Source organism: Hyperolius riggenbachi, chromosome 7, assembly GCF_040937935.1.
Source record: "Hyperolius riggenbachi isolate aHypRig1 chromosome 7, aHypRig1.pri, whole genome shotgun sequence".
Classification (NCBI taxonomy): Eukaryota; Metazoa; Chordata; class Amphibia; order Anura; family Hyperoliidae; genus Hyperolius; species Hyperolius riggenbachi.
In genome coordinates this window covers 83,672,338-83,691,735 of record NC_090652.1, presented here as the reverse complement: position 1 = coordinate 83,691,735, position 19,398 = coordinate 83,672,338, and the positions used below count along the sequence as shown (strand labels likewise).

The window sequence follows — 19,398 nt, the reverse complement described above, 5'->3', positions numbered from 1 at the left end:
GATTGCTATAACTCAGGCTGGAGTGAGAATATGAGGAGGTCTCCCACAATGCATCACTGCTGTGCTGAATATGCAAATTATCCTTTGTTGTCCCTGTAAGCTAACCACACGTCCAGAACCGCTGGAATGCAACGATGTAGTAGAGTGTTTTACTGTGTTAAGGTGCAAGCACACGCACTACGGCCGCCAATGATCCATCAGACCCTCCTGCTGGGTGGACATTCAGCCGACAGTAGCGCGTGTGTATGCGCTGTCGGCGGACTGATAAGGCTGTTTCTGCACGATCAGCTGAGTGGACCGTTCAGAAACAGCCTTATCAGTCCGCCGTAGTGGCGTCCGTAGTGTGTGTGTGTACGTACCTATAGCCATCAGTAAAAGTAAGGAAAGCTTGTTAATTGTACAGAGTCACAAGCAGACACATTAACAAGCTGGCACATCATTGCCTTTCAGCGGTTCTGGACGTGGGATACTGTAGGGGGGGGGGGGGGGGTCGGGGGAAAATGAGCTGAACTTACCCGGGGCTTCTAATGGTCCCCCGCAGACATCCTGTGTTGGCGCAGCCACTCACCGATGCTCCGGCCCCGCCTCCGGTTCACTTCTGGAATTTCAGACTTTAGCCTATTTTGGTTCCTGGACGTAGAAACTACGTCCAGGAACCATGTGCACTCCCGGCCGCGGATTCGGTAGCCAGGGAATCAATGTATCGGGCTATGGTGCCCGATCACTGATTCCTCTCCCCCGCTGAAAAAGCGACAGCCAACACAGGATGTCTGCGGGGGACCGTTAGAAGCCCCGGGTAAGTTCAACTCATTTTCCCCTGACCCCCCTACAGTATCCCTTTAAATGAATACTATCGATACCCAAATGTTCTAAAATGACAGTGTGCAAATAATGTCTAAGTAGCTGTGTAAACAGTTTCCTACTTTTCATGTTGACTATCAGAGGCAAAAACTGTAATTTAATGAGGGTAGGATTTAGCTATATTGGGACAAATCAATTGCAGAAGGGGTGTCTGCTTCAATACACAGCCAGAGTTGCATATCAGACTACAGAAAGAAAATATCAAACATATCAAACTCTGAAAGCAAAAACAGTATGAAAAGCTGTGACAATTAGTTACATTTCCTCTGCTCTCTTCAGACACTTCAGTCAGAAACACAGGACACAGGATCTGCAGCTGTTGGGAACTCTCTCTCTCTGTCACACACAGAGCTACACATAGAGTTAACTGATCAAGTGTGAGGGGAATTTCCCCTCTCCTCATGGCTCAGTAGTTTTGGCGTCAGTAAAGTTTGACAGTATTTTGCTAACAGTAAACAAAGAAGTTGCTACTAATGTATACACCAGTACTTAGCAGCACTTCCCAAACAATTCCTGTGTCAATTGAAAAAAAATATGCGAATCGATAGTATTTCTTTAAGTGAAACAGAACATCTAAATAGGATGAGATAAGACTCTTTTTTTGTACACCAGGGGTGCCCATTAGGTAGATCACAAAGGACTTCATGGTAGATACCGACCCCCTACATTTTCCATTCTGTATCTACAAGTGTGCTCCTAAAATTGTACATATGTAGCTCATTTTGACTTGCTAATTTTTTAACGTAGCTCACAAGCCAAAAAGTACGGGGACCTCTGGTTTACACAATATTCACAGAATTGGGAGTCAAACTGAGAAAAAATCTATGTATCCCCTTTTGATGTTGCATGTATATAGCTGTCTGTTCCATCAGTATGTAAGCAAACAGGATTCAGAATCAGAATCTTTTATTTATTGAAGCCCGATGAATGAAGGCTATTCAGCCGAAAGCTCGCTTACTCTTTTAAGTTAGCTAATAAATTATATCATCCTTAAAACTCCTTGCTTTTACCGATGGCTTACACGGTACAATACCCTATTGCACATATAAAGGTGATCATAACCACTACAGCACCAAGAAAGAATTAATGCAGCGACTGAAGGAGGACTTCAAGTGGGCTCCCCTGGTCCAGGGGCCCTGCTGCAGTCGCAATCTCTGTTACATAGTTACATAGTTATTTTGGTTGAAAAAAGACATACGTCCATCGAGTTCAACCAGTACAAAGTACAACTCCAGCCTGCTCCCTCACATATCCCTGTTGATCCAGAGGAAGGCGAAAAAACCCTTACAAGGCATGGTCCAATTAGCCCCAAAAGGGAAAAATTCCTTCCCGACTCCAGATGGCAATCAGATAAAATCCCTGGATCAACATCATTCTGCCTTACCTAGTAATTGTAGCCATGGATGTCATTCAACTCAAGGAAAGCATCTAAGCCCCCTTTAAATGCAGGTATAGAGTTTGCCATAACGACTTCCTGTGGCAATGCATTCCACATCTTAATCACTCTTACTGTAAAGAACCCTTTCCTAAATAAATGGCTAAAACGTTTTTCCTCCATGCGCAGATCATGTCCTCTAGTCCTTTGAGAAGGCCTAGGGACAAAAAGCTCATCCGCCAAGCTATTATTTTGCCCTCTGATGTATTTATACATGTTAATTAGATCTCCTCTAAGGCGTCTTTTCTCTAGACTAAATAAACCCAGTTTATCTAACCTTTCTTGGTAAGCGAGACCTTCCATCCCACGTATCAATTTTGTTGCTCATCTCTGCACCTGCTCTAAAACTGCAATATCTTTTTTGTAATGTGGTGCCCAGAACTGAATTCCATATTCCAGATGTGGCCTTACTAGAGAGTTAAACAGGGGCAATATTATGCTCGCATCTCGAGTTTTTATTTCCCTTTTAATGCATCCCAAAATTTTGTTAGCTTTAGCTGCAGCGGCTTGGCATTGAGTACGATTATTTAACTTGTTGTCGATGAGTACTCCTAAGTCCTTCTCCAAGTTTGATGTCCCCAACTGTCTCCCATTTATTTTGTATGGTTCTAGACCATTGGTACGACCAAAATGCATGACTTTACATTTTTCAACATTGAATTTCATCTGCCATTTATGTGCCCATATAGCCATCCTATCCAGATAATGTTGCAATATGACACTATCTTCTTGAGAGTTGATGATTCTGCACAATTTTGTATCATCTGCAAAAATGGCAACATTGCTCACTACTGCATCCACTAGGTCATAAATAAATAAATTGAAGAGCACTGGACCCAGTACAGACCCCTGTGGTACCCCACTGCTAACAGTCTCCTATTTTGAGTATGATCCATTGTAACCCCCATAGCTACGCCACTGAGCAAAACTGTGTACTGAATGGGGCCATGCCTCACTCCACGCCAACACAGCCAGAAGCGGGGCCAAGCAGAGTGCAACCTCTCTGCAATACAAAAACATTGCCAGTTTGAGCCGGGGAGCAGGAACAACCCACTGGGCCCCTCCAGCGAAATTGGCATGGGACCCCCTCCTGGGATCCCCCACCCTCTATAACCCCCACCCCCTGTGTTTGGCGTAACACACAACCCCCCCAAAATCAGCTACCTTCATGGCAGAATAGGTAAACCGAGCAGTGTAATATTTCCTTGCTCCAGGGCTGCATCGCATCTCTTCTGTTCTTCCCAGCAGCAGCACACTTTGAGCTTCCATACCTCCAGCTCCCGATCACATGACATGCACTGGGAGCCATTGGGTATGCAGCACGGAGCATGTGGCGGTCAGGAAGATCAGAGGAAACCTGAAGCAGCATTGGAGCAGGTAATTATTAAACTGCTCCACTGCACTACTCTGCAGAAGGGGGAGGAGCAGGCCCACCACGATTACTATAGTTATGTTACTTAGTTTGAGAATGGTCAGTAAATATTAAATGTTAATAATTTGGCCCGCGATTTAGACTAAGTTTTAGATTTTGGCCCTTGTGTATTGAGCTTGACATCCCTGCAGTAGAGTAATAGATTTACCAAGAAACGGTCTACAACAGCACATAAATGAACTCACCTTGGAGGTCGTTGCCAACAGCACCCCATCCTGGCTCCAGCAAACGCTCTGTATCTGATCCCCATGATTGTCCAATGCTTCAAAGAGAAGGAAGAATCTTATAAAACAGGGGAAACGGATAGCTACAATTTCCATACATGAACCGTGCCAACACGTGTCATTATTACCAAATCACACCGTTTTGAGTTAAGAAGCATCTACGGTATTTTTCCTACGAATAAACAACACATTTCTCGCAGCATCACGGAGTGTTTGGGTGGAGTAAAATTTACTGAAAAGGGTTTAAAAAACAAGGGGGTAGTGGTGGACTTACCTCCCCATAGAAGACTCGATAAGTCAATTTCAATAAAGAGCAAATGTTTATTTTTTACTCCACTACCTCCCTTTTTAAACTGTTTTTAATATATTTTACTCTTCCCTGGCACCTCTGTTTCAACATTACTACTTATCCACCCTGGTGGAGGGGTGTTCTATCCCTTTTTCTACATCTACAAAGAGCAACTTCTTAACCTGAGTGGGGACAGATCAATTTCCCCATCAGCATATACTGTGAGCAGTATTCTTGCACCTGTTGTACATACACCTTGACTGAACATACTACATAATAGTGGGCTCTTGATCGTCGTCTTTCTTTGTTTTTATTACTGAGTGTTTGCCTAGGATTACGCGAAGAGAAACAAGGACCTGAGGCAGCCTACATCCACAGAAGATCTGCGATTAGGTCTTCAAGACTTTTGGAACTACCCATCTTACAAATTCTTTCAAAAACTGAACAAAGCTGGCCACACACGCTTAGATTGCTTGTCAATGTGGCATGGCAAACAGATCAATCCCTCTGTGATAGAAGATGAATGGAATCTCTCATACATTGCAAATAGATTTTCAATGGCGTTCACCAGTGCAACGCTATGGACCGTCAATCTACCACTGTTCATTCCCCCATTATAGTTTAGACTCAGACTGAAAAGCTCTGTCCAGTCTGATCATAATTTTGATTGATTCGTGGCACAAATCAATTGAAATTATGATCAATGTGGCTCTTTGCGCTATAGATTTTCTGAGATATATATAATGATCGAATCTGATATACTTCAGAATGATCGAATCTGAAGGAAAAAAATCAAAAACTTTTTTTTTTTTTTTTTTTTTTTTTTATTTCACTTGTTTTTTATTGAAATTTTCAGTAACAGAGAAAAAGGTTTACAACAGAACATTACTTCCAGGGAAGTACAAACAATACAGTCTTATTCAGAGAGTACATAAGGTATTGGGGGTGGGTACATGCGGGACAAGGAGTTTAATCATCCACATATAATTGAGCGCTTAACTACAATATTTTACATTGTTAAATGGGTAGGAGGGGCAATAGGAAAGCTTACGACTTAGCTGTTCCACCTCCCTCAGGGTTTATCTGGATCCTAATGAAAATGCGAACATTGGGGATTGTATAGGAAGGACTCCAATACAATTATGGGGGGAGAGTCTTCCATCCTACATCAACCATTCACGGTTGATGTAAGATGGAAGACTCTCCCCCCATAATTGTATTGGAGTCCTTCCTATACAATCCCCAATGTTCGCATTTTCATTAGGATCCAGATAAACCCTGAGGGAGGTGGAACAGCTAAGTCGTAATATGGCCAACTTATAGAGTACCTACTGTGAATTATTTACTCCTTATTGTCCCCTAACACTTTATCAACGGTTGGAACGAGCAAATAGCTCACCCGTTCGCCAGGACATGAGCATTACTCTTAAACCTTGGTGTCTGCAAAACCATTGTGGCACTATTTACCTAAAGCCTTGCCGAAGAAGTCCGGAGCTCAGTGTCCACCCCCACCTATGTTGCCGTGGCTTTGGGCAAAGACCATCAGAACAGTTTTTCCAATGGGGGGGGGGGGGGGTGTTTAAGGAGATATTCACATGTCCAATGACGATATTATTTACAGTATGTTAGTTATGAATGTTTGTATTTGCTTTATTATCCCTGTCTGTTATTAATTAGTTTGGGGAAAAGAGAACTTTATGTTTCTGCAGAGTCTCAATTGGGCAGTATGAATGAATAGTGATAGTTTCATTCAAGTATACAGTAAATGGGAAACCAGAAGTGAGAAAGGGGGAGGCCCCCAAAACATGTAGTGAGGTGAACCATACCGTGGCCGGGGAGTTCGAGTGTCGGTTGGGAGGGGGCATTAGACATAGGGGAACAGAACACGTGCTTGAAGTACAATGAGGGTAAAGAAGCACCCAGGGGTTTATAAAACTTAGTTAAAAACAACAGTAAAAACGATAAATAAGGTGGCTTACCTCAATAAGAACATTCTCATTGGAAAAAAGAGAATTTTATTTTTGCACAGGCAACGCGTTTCACGGGTCTAAGCCCGCTTCCTCAGGGCAATAAGATTGCCAGAGTATGTAGAGCCAGTATGCATGGAGCGCTTCTGAAAGAGTTGTGGGTGGGGTTCGAAAACTGACCATGTTTGAAGCCGTTATTGTCTTTTAAAGAAGAAGCGAGCAACACCAGTCCCAGTCTGGGACACCCAGAGTGGAGACGGGTTCATTATCTCCAACTGCTTCCTGTGGTTGGTTACCCCCAGCAACCCACCTTTGTGAGTAGCCCTTTTATCATTATATTGTTTTCAGTGCTACTGACATACTACACCATTTGGGCTCCGATGTTGGTTTTGTCTCTTCTTTCCAGGGTGTCCCGACACCCCATCCACTATGTGCTTGAAGTGGTTCTGACTAAGAATCAGTAAGAATGATTTTTTGAAAAGCGGAATCGTCCCGGAGTGTGAGAGGGTAGCAGTCTGTGTAATGCGGGGCTAAACTCACCTAAGCCTCCGCCTTCCTTCTGATGGGCTCCATGCAGTGTTCCATCTTCTTACATTTCCAACTTCAGAGCGGAAGTTCAGGTTTAAAAGGCTGAAGTGTAACAAGATTGAACACAGCATGGAGCACATCAGAACAGAAGTGTGACTTAGGTGTACTAACCCCACCCACATACACAGCCTGCACACAACCCCTAACCTCAATTTTGGGAAAGGTCTGCGATCGATGCTGGTATGACATACAGACATGATCCCCTCATTGAGCTATAGCCATACCAGACCTAGTAAGTGTATATTTAGAAGGACTTTTATTTTCAATAAACGATACATTTTGAAGGGCGCTCTTTCGGTTTTGCCTTTTTTGGTTTAAAACAAATGCTATTTTTAGCTGGGAAAAGTCTCACATCTGTGCATGGCTTAATTTCTAAACTTTCACCGTTAAAGAGACACTGAAGCGGAAAAAAAAAATTATGATATAATGATTTGTGTGTGCAGTCCAGCTAAAAAAAATAAAGCACTAGGAGCAGAGACATAAGTCTAATATTGTTTCCAGTACAGGAAGAGTTAAGAAACTCCAGTTATCTATGCAAAAGAGCCACTGATCTCTATGGCTTTCAAAGTCGCAGAGAGCTCTGTCTTCTGAAGCTTGCTATCTCAACTGTCAGTCACTGTATCTTCTTTTTCTCTGCAGAGGACAGCTCAACAGTTCACTAGCCTGCTCTGTAAAATCATCTGGAATGCGGAGCAGTGTGTAAACTGCAAATATTAGAGAATGATGCAAGGTTATAATAATAAAAATAAATATATATATATATATATATATATATATATATATATATATATATATATATAAAATATTTTCTTTGCTACTAATGTTCTATTAAATATTCGTACTTATTCAGCCTGCTGGTTATCAGCCCTGATAAAATCCCCGAATGAGCATTCAGTCTAGCTTTTCTCAGGAATTATTATAGCCGAGTCTGTATTCTCTGATGTCTTTTGAAGCCCAAGCCTGCCCCCTTGTGGCTCTGCTCAGGAATCATTAGAGCCGAGTCATTATAGCAAAGCCAAACTGAATGCTCAGTCGGGGATTTTATCAGTGCTGCTAAGAAGCTAGCTGAACAGTTACAAATGAAACAGAGAGCAGGGTAGGTGTTTTCTCTAATGTTCCCATGGATATATATGGTAAAATACATGAGGGTGCTTTGTCTCTGATTCACTTTAAGTGGCAATCTGATATTCCATTCACTGGAAACATGACCACGGTTCATCTCAGGTTGTGGAGGTGGTTCATCCCTTTTTTTAATAGTGGCAAATGTGCGTTTTAAAACAAAACAAAAACGTACACACCTTTGTTCTCTGCTCTGCCCCCAAAGCCAATAGTACTCACCACTTTTATGACAATGCTATTGGGCAATCTATAAAGCAGCAATCATGCTGATCACGACTTGATAACCAACATGTCGGAGAGTAACCGCAAACAGGACTCATAACACAGCTGATACCCACTTCTATAAATGTGCCAATCTATGGATTGGCAGAAATAATGGAATTTTATGGCGGTCAGCTGATCACAACTTTTATAGACAAATCTATTTTAATGGTTAATGTATTTGGGCAGTTTACCAGTTTTGTTTTCTTTTGACCTCTATTGTCCTCTCCCCTGGTAAATGGGAAGTTTTTTGTTTTCACTGTTGTGATCTCAGAAAACCTCAACTGAATTCAGACTGGGAGTGTCCTGACCTATCTCTCCACATTCCTTTTACAGTCAGAACATTGGTCCTGGCTTGTGGTAAGCATATTGGATTGAAGGTCCTTGTGAGGGACACGACTAAAGCCCTGTAAACGCTCTAGTTAAAAACTACGCCAAAGTGGCTGATACCGACCGCCTCTGCTGAGAGCTCAGCATGTGTACATCAGTCCCTGATCCTCTTCTGCCAAGAGCTTTGCTCTCCTCATGCGCTTCGGTGACATCACACCTGTGCCTTTCCCACCGGTCATCTGCCCCCCGCACTGTAACAGAACACGTCACTAGCCTGCAGGCTAGCAATGAATCTGTGCAGTGCTGGTACAATGTCGGCCCCACAATTACAACAGAAAACATTGCTAGCCAATAGGCTAGTGATGAGTTTGTACACAGTGTTAACTCCACAAAATCCCCATGGTCATGACATCACACTGTGGGAGGGATTTCACCCCAATATCAGCCATACAGACCCCCCCCCCCCCCCCCCCGATCCATTTGAGAAAAGGTAAAGATTTCTCCTAGGAAAGGGGGTATCAGCTACTGATTGGGATGACGTTCAATCCTGGGATAAAGTTCCTCTTTAAAAAGAAAAGTCAAACCAGATATAGCCAGCTTTGCTTTTCTTTGTTCAGTGATCCTGTGAATAGCACTATATAAAACGTGTAATAAATAATCTGTTGGCAGGATAATCTTGCAGTGTATGAGGGAAGTGTAAGTAGCCGATAGCAAGCCTCACATTAAACATTTCATTTATAAGCTGTTTACACATATTTATAGTCACTTGAAACAATTTCCCTGTTTTTGTTTGTTTTTAACAGCTGGCGATGTCTACCTGAGAGGGACTTGAGCTGGGCGAGATCCCAGATCTGAGCAGACTTCCCGGCCGCAGAGACCAGCAGGGCGTCGGCCGATGGGTGGAACTGCAGCGCTTTCACTTGTCCGCCAGTCACATTTAGAGACCCTTTCGCATCACCCTCGTCAGACGTCTGAGCCAAATGCCACAACTTCACCTGCAGAACGAGATACAGACACTTAATCCTGCTCCAGGGGAGCCACTGCTGCCAATGACTCAGGGATGCCTGCTAACCTAGCTGTTGAATTCTACTCATGACCCCCCCCCCCCCCCCCCCCCACACACACACACACACTATAAGGGTTTCCACACTGCGTACATTTAAAAATGTACAGCCGCCACATAACGGTGCAGGGTGAAGTCGAAAAACGGCTCGCCCTGCTGCAAGCAAACTCCTAAGTGGCGTTAATGCTATTCCCCCTCCGAGTTGTCGACACGCAATTACCTTGTTTTTCCAATTTGAACTTCTGCAATTTCCGGCGTCCAAATTAGTCACCGGGTGGCGATATAGCTGCAATTCCAATAACGGCCTATGGTGGCACCCAAATTCTTGCCGCAGCTCTAGGTCGAAATTAGATGTGTTTAACACTGGTCACTGCTCATTTCCTCATGGTTTCTGTATCACTTCTTTCTGCTAAAGTCAGATTTTCAGACAGGAAGAGGCAGGCTTGCTGCATTGTTCCCTCCCATCACCCTCCCATTTCAGCCTTTAGATGCGCCCCACATCCACCTTGTACTTACCGTTCCCTCTGAATATATTAGACAAGGGCTTGTTGAATATGCTCTTGTGGCCATGCTCCCGATAGTGAACACGCATCCACACTGAGCATGCCCGAGTACGATCCACACATGCCCACTAGAATGAAGCTGCTCAGCTTTTTATTCTATGCAGAGCTTCGTACTACTGGGCATATGCAAACCTTATTCATGAATGCTTAGTATTGAGAAGCTAGGACATGGAAGGGAGTGCGGCTACAAAGAAGAAGAGGGTCCTGGTATGTGGTGGTGGGCGCAAGGAGGCTCTGGTAAACCCACTACTTAACCACTTGAGGACCGCAGTGTTAACCCCTACTAGTGACCAGGCCATTTTTAGTTAAATAGACCACTGTAGCTTTAAGGCAAAGCTTCAGGGTCGTACAACACAGCACACAAGTGATCCCCCCATCAACAGAGCTCTCTGTTGGTGGGGTCTGATCGCATCCCCCCCCCCCCCCCCCCCCCCCAGTGTTTGGGTTTTTTTTAATAAATATTTGTTATTTTTAAATAAAATCTTGCGTGTTTTTTTGATAACTGTATAACCCTCTCTCCCTCCCCCTGCCAGCCTATCAGCACGATTGGCTGTGATAGGCTTCAGCCTATCACAGCGGATCGCTTCCCAGTTCCCAGTGTACCAGGGGGACAGCCGTGTCACACCAATGGGCATGGAGCGGTCCTGGGGCTGCCACACTGCTCATGCCAATTGGCGTGGAGCAGTCGGCAACGGGTTAAAAGAGTTATCAGGGAAAAAAAATGAGTTTCACTTACCTGGGGCTTCTACCAGCCCCATGCAGCCATCCTGTGCCCTCATAGTCACTCACTGCTGCTCTGGTCCCCCTCCGTCAGCTAGTTTTTGCCGTCCTCGGGGTCGGCGGGCCGCATTGCGTACATTTTTACGCATTCCCGCTGGTGCAGGAACATTAACACATACATTTTTACGCATTAGTGGTTCAACGCGTACATTTTTACGCATTAACCTACAAACGCATAAAAATGTACTGTATATGTAGCTGACGGAGGGGGACCAGAGCAGCAGTGAGTGACTACAAGGGCACAGGATGGCTGCATGGGGCTGTTTTTTTTTTTTTGCCCGATAACTCCTTTAACCTCCTTGGTGGTAACCCCGAACGTAGTACGGGGTAAGCAGCGCGGGAGGTTTTCTCCGGCCCTGCTCGGCTAATTTGTTTATTTATTTTTTTTGCTGAACGCAGCTAGCACTTTGCTAGCTGCGTCAGCACACTGATCGCCGCTGCCCCGCGCTCGATCGCCGCTATCCGTCGCGCCGAGCGCCCCCCCCCCCCCGTGCGCTGCCTGGCCAATCAGTGCCAGGCAGCGCTGAGGGGTGGTTCGGGACTCCCAATGACGTCATCCCGCCCCGTCGCCTGGAAGCCCTCCAGGAAATCCCGTTCTTTGAACGGGATTTCCTGATCGGAGATCGCCGAAGGCGATCGAAGCTGGCGGGGGGATGCCGCTGAGCAGCGGCTATCATGTAGCGCGCCCTGGGCTCGCTACATGATAAAATAAAATTTTTTTAAAAAAAATACTGCTGCGCTGCCTCCTGGCGGATTTTTTTATACCGCCAGGAGGGTTAAAAGGAACCTAACGTTAAAGACATATGGTGATGCCATACTGATTTCCTTTTAAACAATACCAGTAGCCTGGCATCCTGCTGATCTTTCAGGCGTCAGTAGTGTCCAAATCACACACCAGAAATAAGCATGTGGCTAATCCAGTCAGACTTCAGTCAGAAACACCTGATCTGCTGCATGTTGTATGAGAGGAAAAGGATCAGGACAGCCAGGCAATATGCATTATTTAAAAGGAAATAAATAGGTCAGCCTCCATATGTCTCTCACACCTCAGGTTCCCTTTAAGTATATAACTCTTAAGCCCGAGTCACATCTGCGTTTTTTTGCGGAGCCGGCATTACGGATCCGGCCATCTGGATCCTGGAAAGCGCTCAGTTTTTACAGACGCTGTGCTATAAAACATCCGGTTTCCATAGGTTCCTATTGTGCTGCAAAACCTTCCGCTTCCATTCCACTGAGCGAAGCGGTCCGGAAAATTGGGGCCTGCTGCATTTTTTGTCCATTCAGTGGAATGCACCACAGAACGGTACATCTGAGTAGAGATGGGCCGAACGGTTCGCCGGCGAACGGTTCCAAGCGAACTTTGGGGGTTCGCATTCGCCTGCATCAGGCGAACTTTTGCGGAAGTTCGATTCGCCCCATAATGCTGTATTGAGCAACATTTTTAGCCTCCATTTCACTGTCAGCAGACATGTTATTGTCAAACACACTGCTTTCAGTGCTAGAGAACCCGCCCACCCTCCCTTCAAGCTAGGTCCGTTATACCATTTAACTCAATTGTCTGGCTACACTAATTAGTTATGGGACAGCTGCTACACACTCTGCTAGGGAGATTTTAATTGGCCTCCCTCCTCCCTCCACCCTCCTACCCTTCTACCTATTCCCTCCTCCCTCCTACCGGAGGGAGGAGGGTCTCTTCTGCCAGGGAATTATACTATTTCAAAAACCAGTATACATCATACCATAGCTGGGGATACATACATGAGTATACATCATACCATAGCTGGGAATCGAACCCAGATCTCACTGTGTGGTGGGCATGTCACCCTAAGCACTGTACCACTACAGAAGTAAGTGAAGCTAGCCTAAAATTTAACATTTATGCTCAATGCAATAGAACCATTAGGTTGCTTAAAGGAGAACTGTAGTGAGAGGTATATGGAGGCTGCCATATTGATTTCCTTTTAAGCTATACAAGTTGCCTGGCAGCCCTGCTGATCTATTTGGCTGCAGTAGTGTGAATCACACCAGAAACAAGCATGCAGCTAATCTTGTCAGATCTTACAAAAATGTCAAACACCAGATCATACCATAGCTGGGAATCGAACCCAGATCTCACTGTGTGGTGGGCACATCACCCTAAGCACTGTACCACTACAGAAGTAAGTGAAGCTAGCCTAAAATTTAACATTTATGCTCAATGCAATAGAACCATTAGGTTGCTTAAAGGAGAACTGTAGTGAGAGGTATATGGATGCTGCCATATTGATTTCCTTTTAAGCTATACCAGTTGCCTGGCAGCCCTGCTGATCTATTTGGCTGCAGTAATAATAATAATCCAAACATTTGTATAGTGCTTTTCTCCTGTCGGACTCAAAGCGCTCAAGAGCTGCAAGCCACAGGGACGCGCTCAAGAGGCCACCCTGCAGTGTTAGGGAGTCTTGCCTTGAACTCCTTACTGAATAGGTACTTGACCTAGCCAGGATTCAAACCCTGGTCTCCCATGTCAAAGGCAGAGCCCTTAACCAGTACACTATCCAGCCACTGTAGTGTGAATCACACCAGAAACAAGCATGCAGCTAATCTTGTCAGATCTTACAAAAATGTCAAACACCAGATCTGCTGCATGCTTGTTCAGGGTCTAGGGCTAAAAGTATTGGAGGCAGAGGATCTGCAGGATAGCCAGGTAACTGGTATAGCTTAAAAGGAAATCAATATGGCAGCCTCCATATACCTCTCACTACAGTTCTCCTTTAAGCAACCTAATGGTTCTATTGCATTGAGCATAAATGTTAAATTTTAGGCTAGCTTCACTTACTTCTGTAGTGGTACAGTGCTTAGGGTGACGTGCCCACCACACAGTGAGATCTGGGTTTGATTCCCAGCTATGGTATGATCTGGTGTTTGACATTTTTGTAAGATCTGACAAGATTAGCTGCATGCTTGTTTCTGGTGTGATTCACACTACTGCAGCCAAATAGATCAGCAGGGCTGCCAGGCAACTGGTATAGCTTAAAAGGAAATCAATATGGCAGCCTCCATATACCTCTCACTACAGTTCTCCTTTAAGCAACCTAATGGTTCTATTGCATTGAGAATAAATGTTAAATTTTAGGCTAGCTTCACTTACTTCTGTAGTGGTACAGTGCTTAGGGTGATGTGCCCACCACACAGTGAGATCTGGGTTCGATTCCCAGCTATGGTATGATCTGGTGTTTGACATTTTTGTAAGATCTGACAAGATTAGCTGCATGCTTGTTTCTGGTGTGATTCACACTACTGCAGCCAAATAGATCAGCAGGGCTGCCAGGCAACTGGTATAGCTTAAAAGGAAATCAATATGGCAGCCTCCATATACCTCTCACTACAGTTCTCCTTTAAGCAACCTAATGGTTCTATTGCATTGAGCATAAATGTTAAATTTTAGGCTAGCTTCACTTACTTCTGTAGTGGTACAGTGCTTAGGGTGACGTGCCCACCACACAGTGAGATCTGGGTTCGATTCCCAGCTATGGTATGATGTATACTCATGTATGTATCCCCAGCTATGGTATGATGTATACTCATGTATGTATTCCCAGCTATGGTATGATGTATACTGGTTTTTAAAATAGTATAATTCCCTGGCAGAAGAGACCCTCCTCCCTCCGGTAGGAGGGAATAGGTAGAGGGTAGGAGGGTGGGAGGGTGGAGGGAGGAGGCCAATTAAAATCTCCCTAGCAGAGTGTGTAGCAGCTGTCCCATAACTAATTAGTGTAGGCAGGCAAATGGTATAAAGGACCTTGCTTGGAGGAGGGAGGGTGGGTCCTCCAGCAGTGATGTGTATTTCACTCAATTAGGTGTGGCTCCAGGTATTAGAGCTTTTGAAACATGTTTTCTATCATTTTTCCAGTTGATAGAATTTTTTTAAACTTTCAAAGTTCGCCTCCCCATTGAAGTCTATTGCGGTTCGCGAACTTTTTCGCGAACCGAACCTTTCGCGGAAGTTCGCGAACAGGGTTCGCGAACCTAAAATCGGAGGTTCGGCCCAACTCTACATCTGAGTCTGTTGGCAAAAGCTAATGTGGGCCGAGCCTTAAACCCCTCTGGTCACAGTTTTGCTTTAATCCAACCGGCATAATTCACCAAATGCTAATAAACTGGGTAGCAGTTTCAGTTCAAATCCCATCCAGGGCAACATCTGCAAGGAGTTTGCATGTTCTCCCCGTGTCTGGGTGGTTTCCTCCAGGCACTACACAGTTTCCTCCCCAAAACATACAGATAAGTTAATTGGCTTCCTCCTAAATTAGCCCTAAACTACAATAGACATATGACTTATTATTTTTAGTATTTATATAGCACCGACATCTTCCGCAGCGATGTATAGAGTATATTGTCTTGTCACTAACTGTCCCTCGGAGGAGCTCACAATCTAATCCCTACCATAGTCATATGTCTATGTACATATTGTGTAATTTATGTATTGTACTCTAGGGCCAATTTAGGGGGAAGCCAATTAACTTATCTGTATTTTTGGGATGTGGAAGGAAACCGGAGTGCCCGGAAGGAAACCCACACAGACGGGGAAAGAACATACAAACTCCTTGCAGATGTTGACCTGGCTAGGATTTGAACCGGGGACCAAGCGCTGCAAGGCAAGAGAGCGACCCACTATGCCACCGTGCTGCCCGTATGGTAGGGATAAGGCTCGGTTCACATTCGCTTTTGCCAATGGAACTGGCCGTACGGTTCCAGTTTCCGTTCCACTGAACAGACAAAAAAAATTCTCCAGGACCTAATTTCCTGGACCGTTTCGCTCAGCGGAACAAAAACGTAAGGATTTGCAGCACAATAGGAACTAATCTAAAACGGACGTTTTACAACACACTGGCTGTAAAACGGACCGTTTTCCAGGATCCAGTTTGCAGGATCCGTAAGGCCGGTTCCGTTAAAAAACGCAGATGTGAACCAGGCCTTAGGGATGCAGAAAAACTTACTACAATGAAAGCCTAGGGGCCCGTTTCCCCTAAACGCGATTTTTCTGATGCAGATTTCCCATAGGCATTCATTGGAGTCAGTTTTCTGCATCCAGAATCCGTGTGTAGGGGAAATAGGCCTTTAGAGTGCAAGTACCTCTGGGGACAGTTACAAAACAATAAACTCTGTACAGCACTGCAGAAGATGTCTGAGCTATATAAATACTACATAATAAATATAATAAACTGAATACAGCCAAGGGAATTGTGTGAGCAGAGGAATAATTGTATCAGAGAGGATTACTGATTTTTACAAACAAATCCCCTAGTTCACTGAGTGTTTTCCAGATAGTTAGCCTATTCGCTGGTTGACTTTACTCTCTGCTCCGGTTTCTGCTTCTACTAAGTAAACAATAATGCAAGTGGTGAGAGCAGCAGAGGCGGAGTTCCTACTCACTGTTTGGTCAGCAGATCCTGTGACCAGGAGATTGTCATCAAATGGAGAGAAGGCAAAGTCGGTCACCACATCTGATGGAGAAAGTAAGAGGTCAGAAATGACAAAACGGGAAGCACATTCAGAAGTGCTGAGAACATGGGATGGCTGGGCAGCTATACAATTTAATGTAGAGAACAAGTAAAAAAAGAAAGGCAGGCAAAATATCATTAACCTATTAGCAGCTTCAATCAAAATTTTTTGTTTGAAAGCTGCTGGTGCAGCGACAGCCTCGGGCGGCAGTAAGAAGTTATATTTACCTGTTCTAGACGGCTTATTTTCTTCCTCCCCTAAACTTCCAACAGGTCTTCTGAGTCTTCTTTCATCAACCCCCTTCCGCCACTGGGTGGTGCTGTAATGCTGACTCTTGGACCCCGCTCACACGTCATATCATGTGATTGGTACCGTGAAGACATGTCGGGATAAAAATCACAGCCGAGGTGGAGGAAGAAGAAGCTGTTCCAGCCGTCCGGATGGGTAACTATACGCTCCCTGCAGCCCACTCTGCATTCCCTGCCAGGCTGGGGAAGGCACAATTACCCAGCGGCAGGAAAAATTTGACCCTGCAGCTAAATAAGGTTTTACTTTAGTTAGCTGTTAAAGGGTTAAAAGCAGGCCCACCCTTCCTCATAATGAATCAGATTTTCAGTAAAAAAAAAAAAAAGAAAAACCTGCGATTCTCTCCTTTCAGGGTGATTTGCTGAGACTGTTGTTGCAATACTCGGTAATGTTTGTTAGTGACAAGCATTACCGTAGCAACACTCATGTTACTCGTATACGCCGCGGCCCGGTGGTTGGGGACCCCTGGTATACAGCAAGTCATGCTAATAGTGTAACGCACTGCACACTTCTGGCAGTAGTAACTAATATTGCCGTGCGCTGTCTGCCACCAATATTACCACTGTTTTGTGCATCGACTCCCTAGTCAGGGGACACCTGTAAGCCTTAATTTTGTTAGGTCACTTACCTAATCAATGACTAATTATCAGTGTGACAAGGCAGATTCTCGCAGTACTTGAGTATTGTGGGTTGCGCTAAGGGCCTGAGCCCACTGCTGTGTTTGTAAAAACGCATAGAAAAACGCATGTGGTTTTTTAGAGTTTAAAAACGCGTCAAAACACATTGAAACTGTTTAAAAATGCATTTCAAAACGCTTGAAAACGCATGCGTTTCTATGAGTTTTTTAAAATGCAGCAGTGGGCACAGGCCCTAATAACATAACTCGCAGTACACTACTGGCGGTAGTAACTGTAGTACTGTAGTGTGCTGTTTGCACACAACAATCTTACTGCTGCTTTGTGCATCAAGCCCCTAGGTGTGTCGTATGGCAGAGCCATGTAGATCACAGGATTGAACGAACCAAATTATCAACACTTTGGCAATCTGCATATATGTGTTTAGACACAACAGGGTGTATACATGAAACCGCGGTATGCAAAATTACGTGCGTAAAGTCTTACCGCAAGATGAGTAGTGCAGAATGCAATGCATGTAATGTGCAATGCTCCTGCTTACTAATCTTCCTGCAGTAAGACTTTACACATGTTTATTGCATACACTCAAGCAGGAAATCCTTGATTATGGAAATCTAATTCATTGTCAGCCAGTGCCACACAGTCTATAGCACTAATGTCACTATTCATGTGAGTATGAAGATCTTCGGCAGTAATGTCTTTCTATTTTAAACCTTATTTACGCTTCAGCATCTGTGACACGCAAGTTTCACCCTAAAATATTCAAAACCCACCTGAGTGGCAATGCAGGCGGGATGGCGCCTTCTTCTCATCCAGTCCTGCCTGGAGGGGGACGATTCCCAGCACCCCTGAAAATACACAAACACTCGTATGAGAACAAGGGCAGCAGATTAGGGAGCGGTTCCAAGAATCAGCAAAACATAGGCCTCAAGTCACTAAGGGCAGTTCGGTAAAATAAATTTAGGTCGGTAAAATACCACATTCGGAATGTTACACTTTTTTCCCCCAAATTCAGTAAGATTTCCTGCATGCGGTAGAAGTTCGGTAATACACTGAAAAAACATGCTTCAATTCACTTAGACCTGCTCGGTAAGTGTCACCAGCTGTGGAGCAGGTCTGGCAGGAAAAGTCTTCCCACAAGTGGTGTGCATGAGTGGAAGTTCTGTGCAGTGCATCCCTGGCATCCTTTTAGATGTGCATGCAGCCACCAGGGGGAGCTTTTCTGTGCACCAGTACATAGATATGCACATCTAAAAGGATACAGAAAAGCCTTTTCAAAAGGTCACCTGCTCTGTCGTTCTGAAGCCCCGTCCTGCAGCGCATCGGATCAAATGGAGTGAGCAGCAAGGCTGTGCGGCTCTCCCTATTGGCTGTCTGATACATCTGTCAATGTTACCGCATGGGAACCGTAAGTTACCAGCTGGTCAAAGCTGGAGGTAAATAATAAACACTTTTACTTCATTTACTGAGTGCATTAATCTTTGTAAATTGCAATGCAATTTGAGGTATTTTCTGTACAAGACACGTCAGTAATTTTCCTAACTAGTCAGTAATTTTACTTTTCAATGTGGTAACAGTTTTAGTGAGTTGGCGGTTAACAAGGTGATCAGTAAAATCAGCTGTTTTCAGCATTACAGAATGTGGTAATGCTAAGGGCTCGTTTTCACTAGGAGCAGTGCGATGCGGCTACATAGCCGCATCGCACCGCAGGTGTGCTGAAACACATGCACGCCAGTGGAACAGTTTCCACTGTGTGCATGGTGTGCGGAGCGGTGCGATCCGATAATCTGCAGCATGCTGCAGATTCTCGCACGGTCGCATCCGCCCGCAGCCGTGTCCCATCTCCTCAATACACTTCCGCATCGGAGATGCGGAAGTGATGCGGCCAGCGGCGGAAGTGATGCGATGTGGCTGCATAGCCACACTCGCATCACTTCGCAAATGGAAACCCGCCCTTAGTGAATTGAGGCCATAGTTTAAAGACATAACAACAGAAGTTAAGGTAATACCTTTAATGGTTAACTTACAATATTTCTTTGCAAGCTTTCAAAACGTCAAGTTTCTTTT

General features: G+C 44.6%; 1 protein-coding gene across 4 annotated transcripts in view; it reads right to left on the bottom strand.

Annotated features, from left to right (window-relative positions):
• The window catches only part of CORO7 (coronin 7), a 343,435-nt gene that overhangs the window by 301,261 nt on the left and 22,776 nt on the right, over positions 1-19,398 (bottom strand). For all 4 annotated transcript variants that reach the window (XR_011022668.1, XR_011022669.1, XM_068244173.1 and 1 more), the window contains exons 3-6: positions 18,105-18,179; positions 16,322-16,392; positions 9,324-9,501; positions 3,914-3,990 (exon numbers count right to left, since the gene is read on the bottom strand). Coding sequence is in view for 2 of the 4 variants with exons in the window: in XM_068244173.1 (XP_068100274.1) it covers positions 3,914-3,990; positions 9,324-9,501; positions 16,322-16,392; positions 18,105-18,179 (401 nt within the window). In the remaining 2 variants the exon portion in view is untranslated. The remainder of the gene's footprint in view (positions 1-3,913; positions 3,991-9,323; positions 9,502-16,321; positions 16,393-18,104; positions 18,180-19,398) is intronic.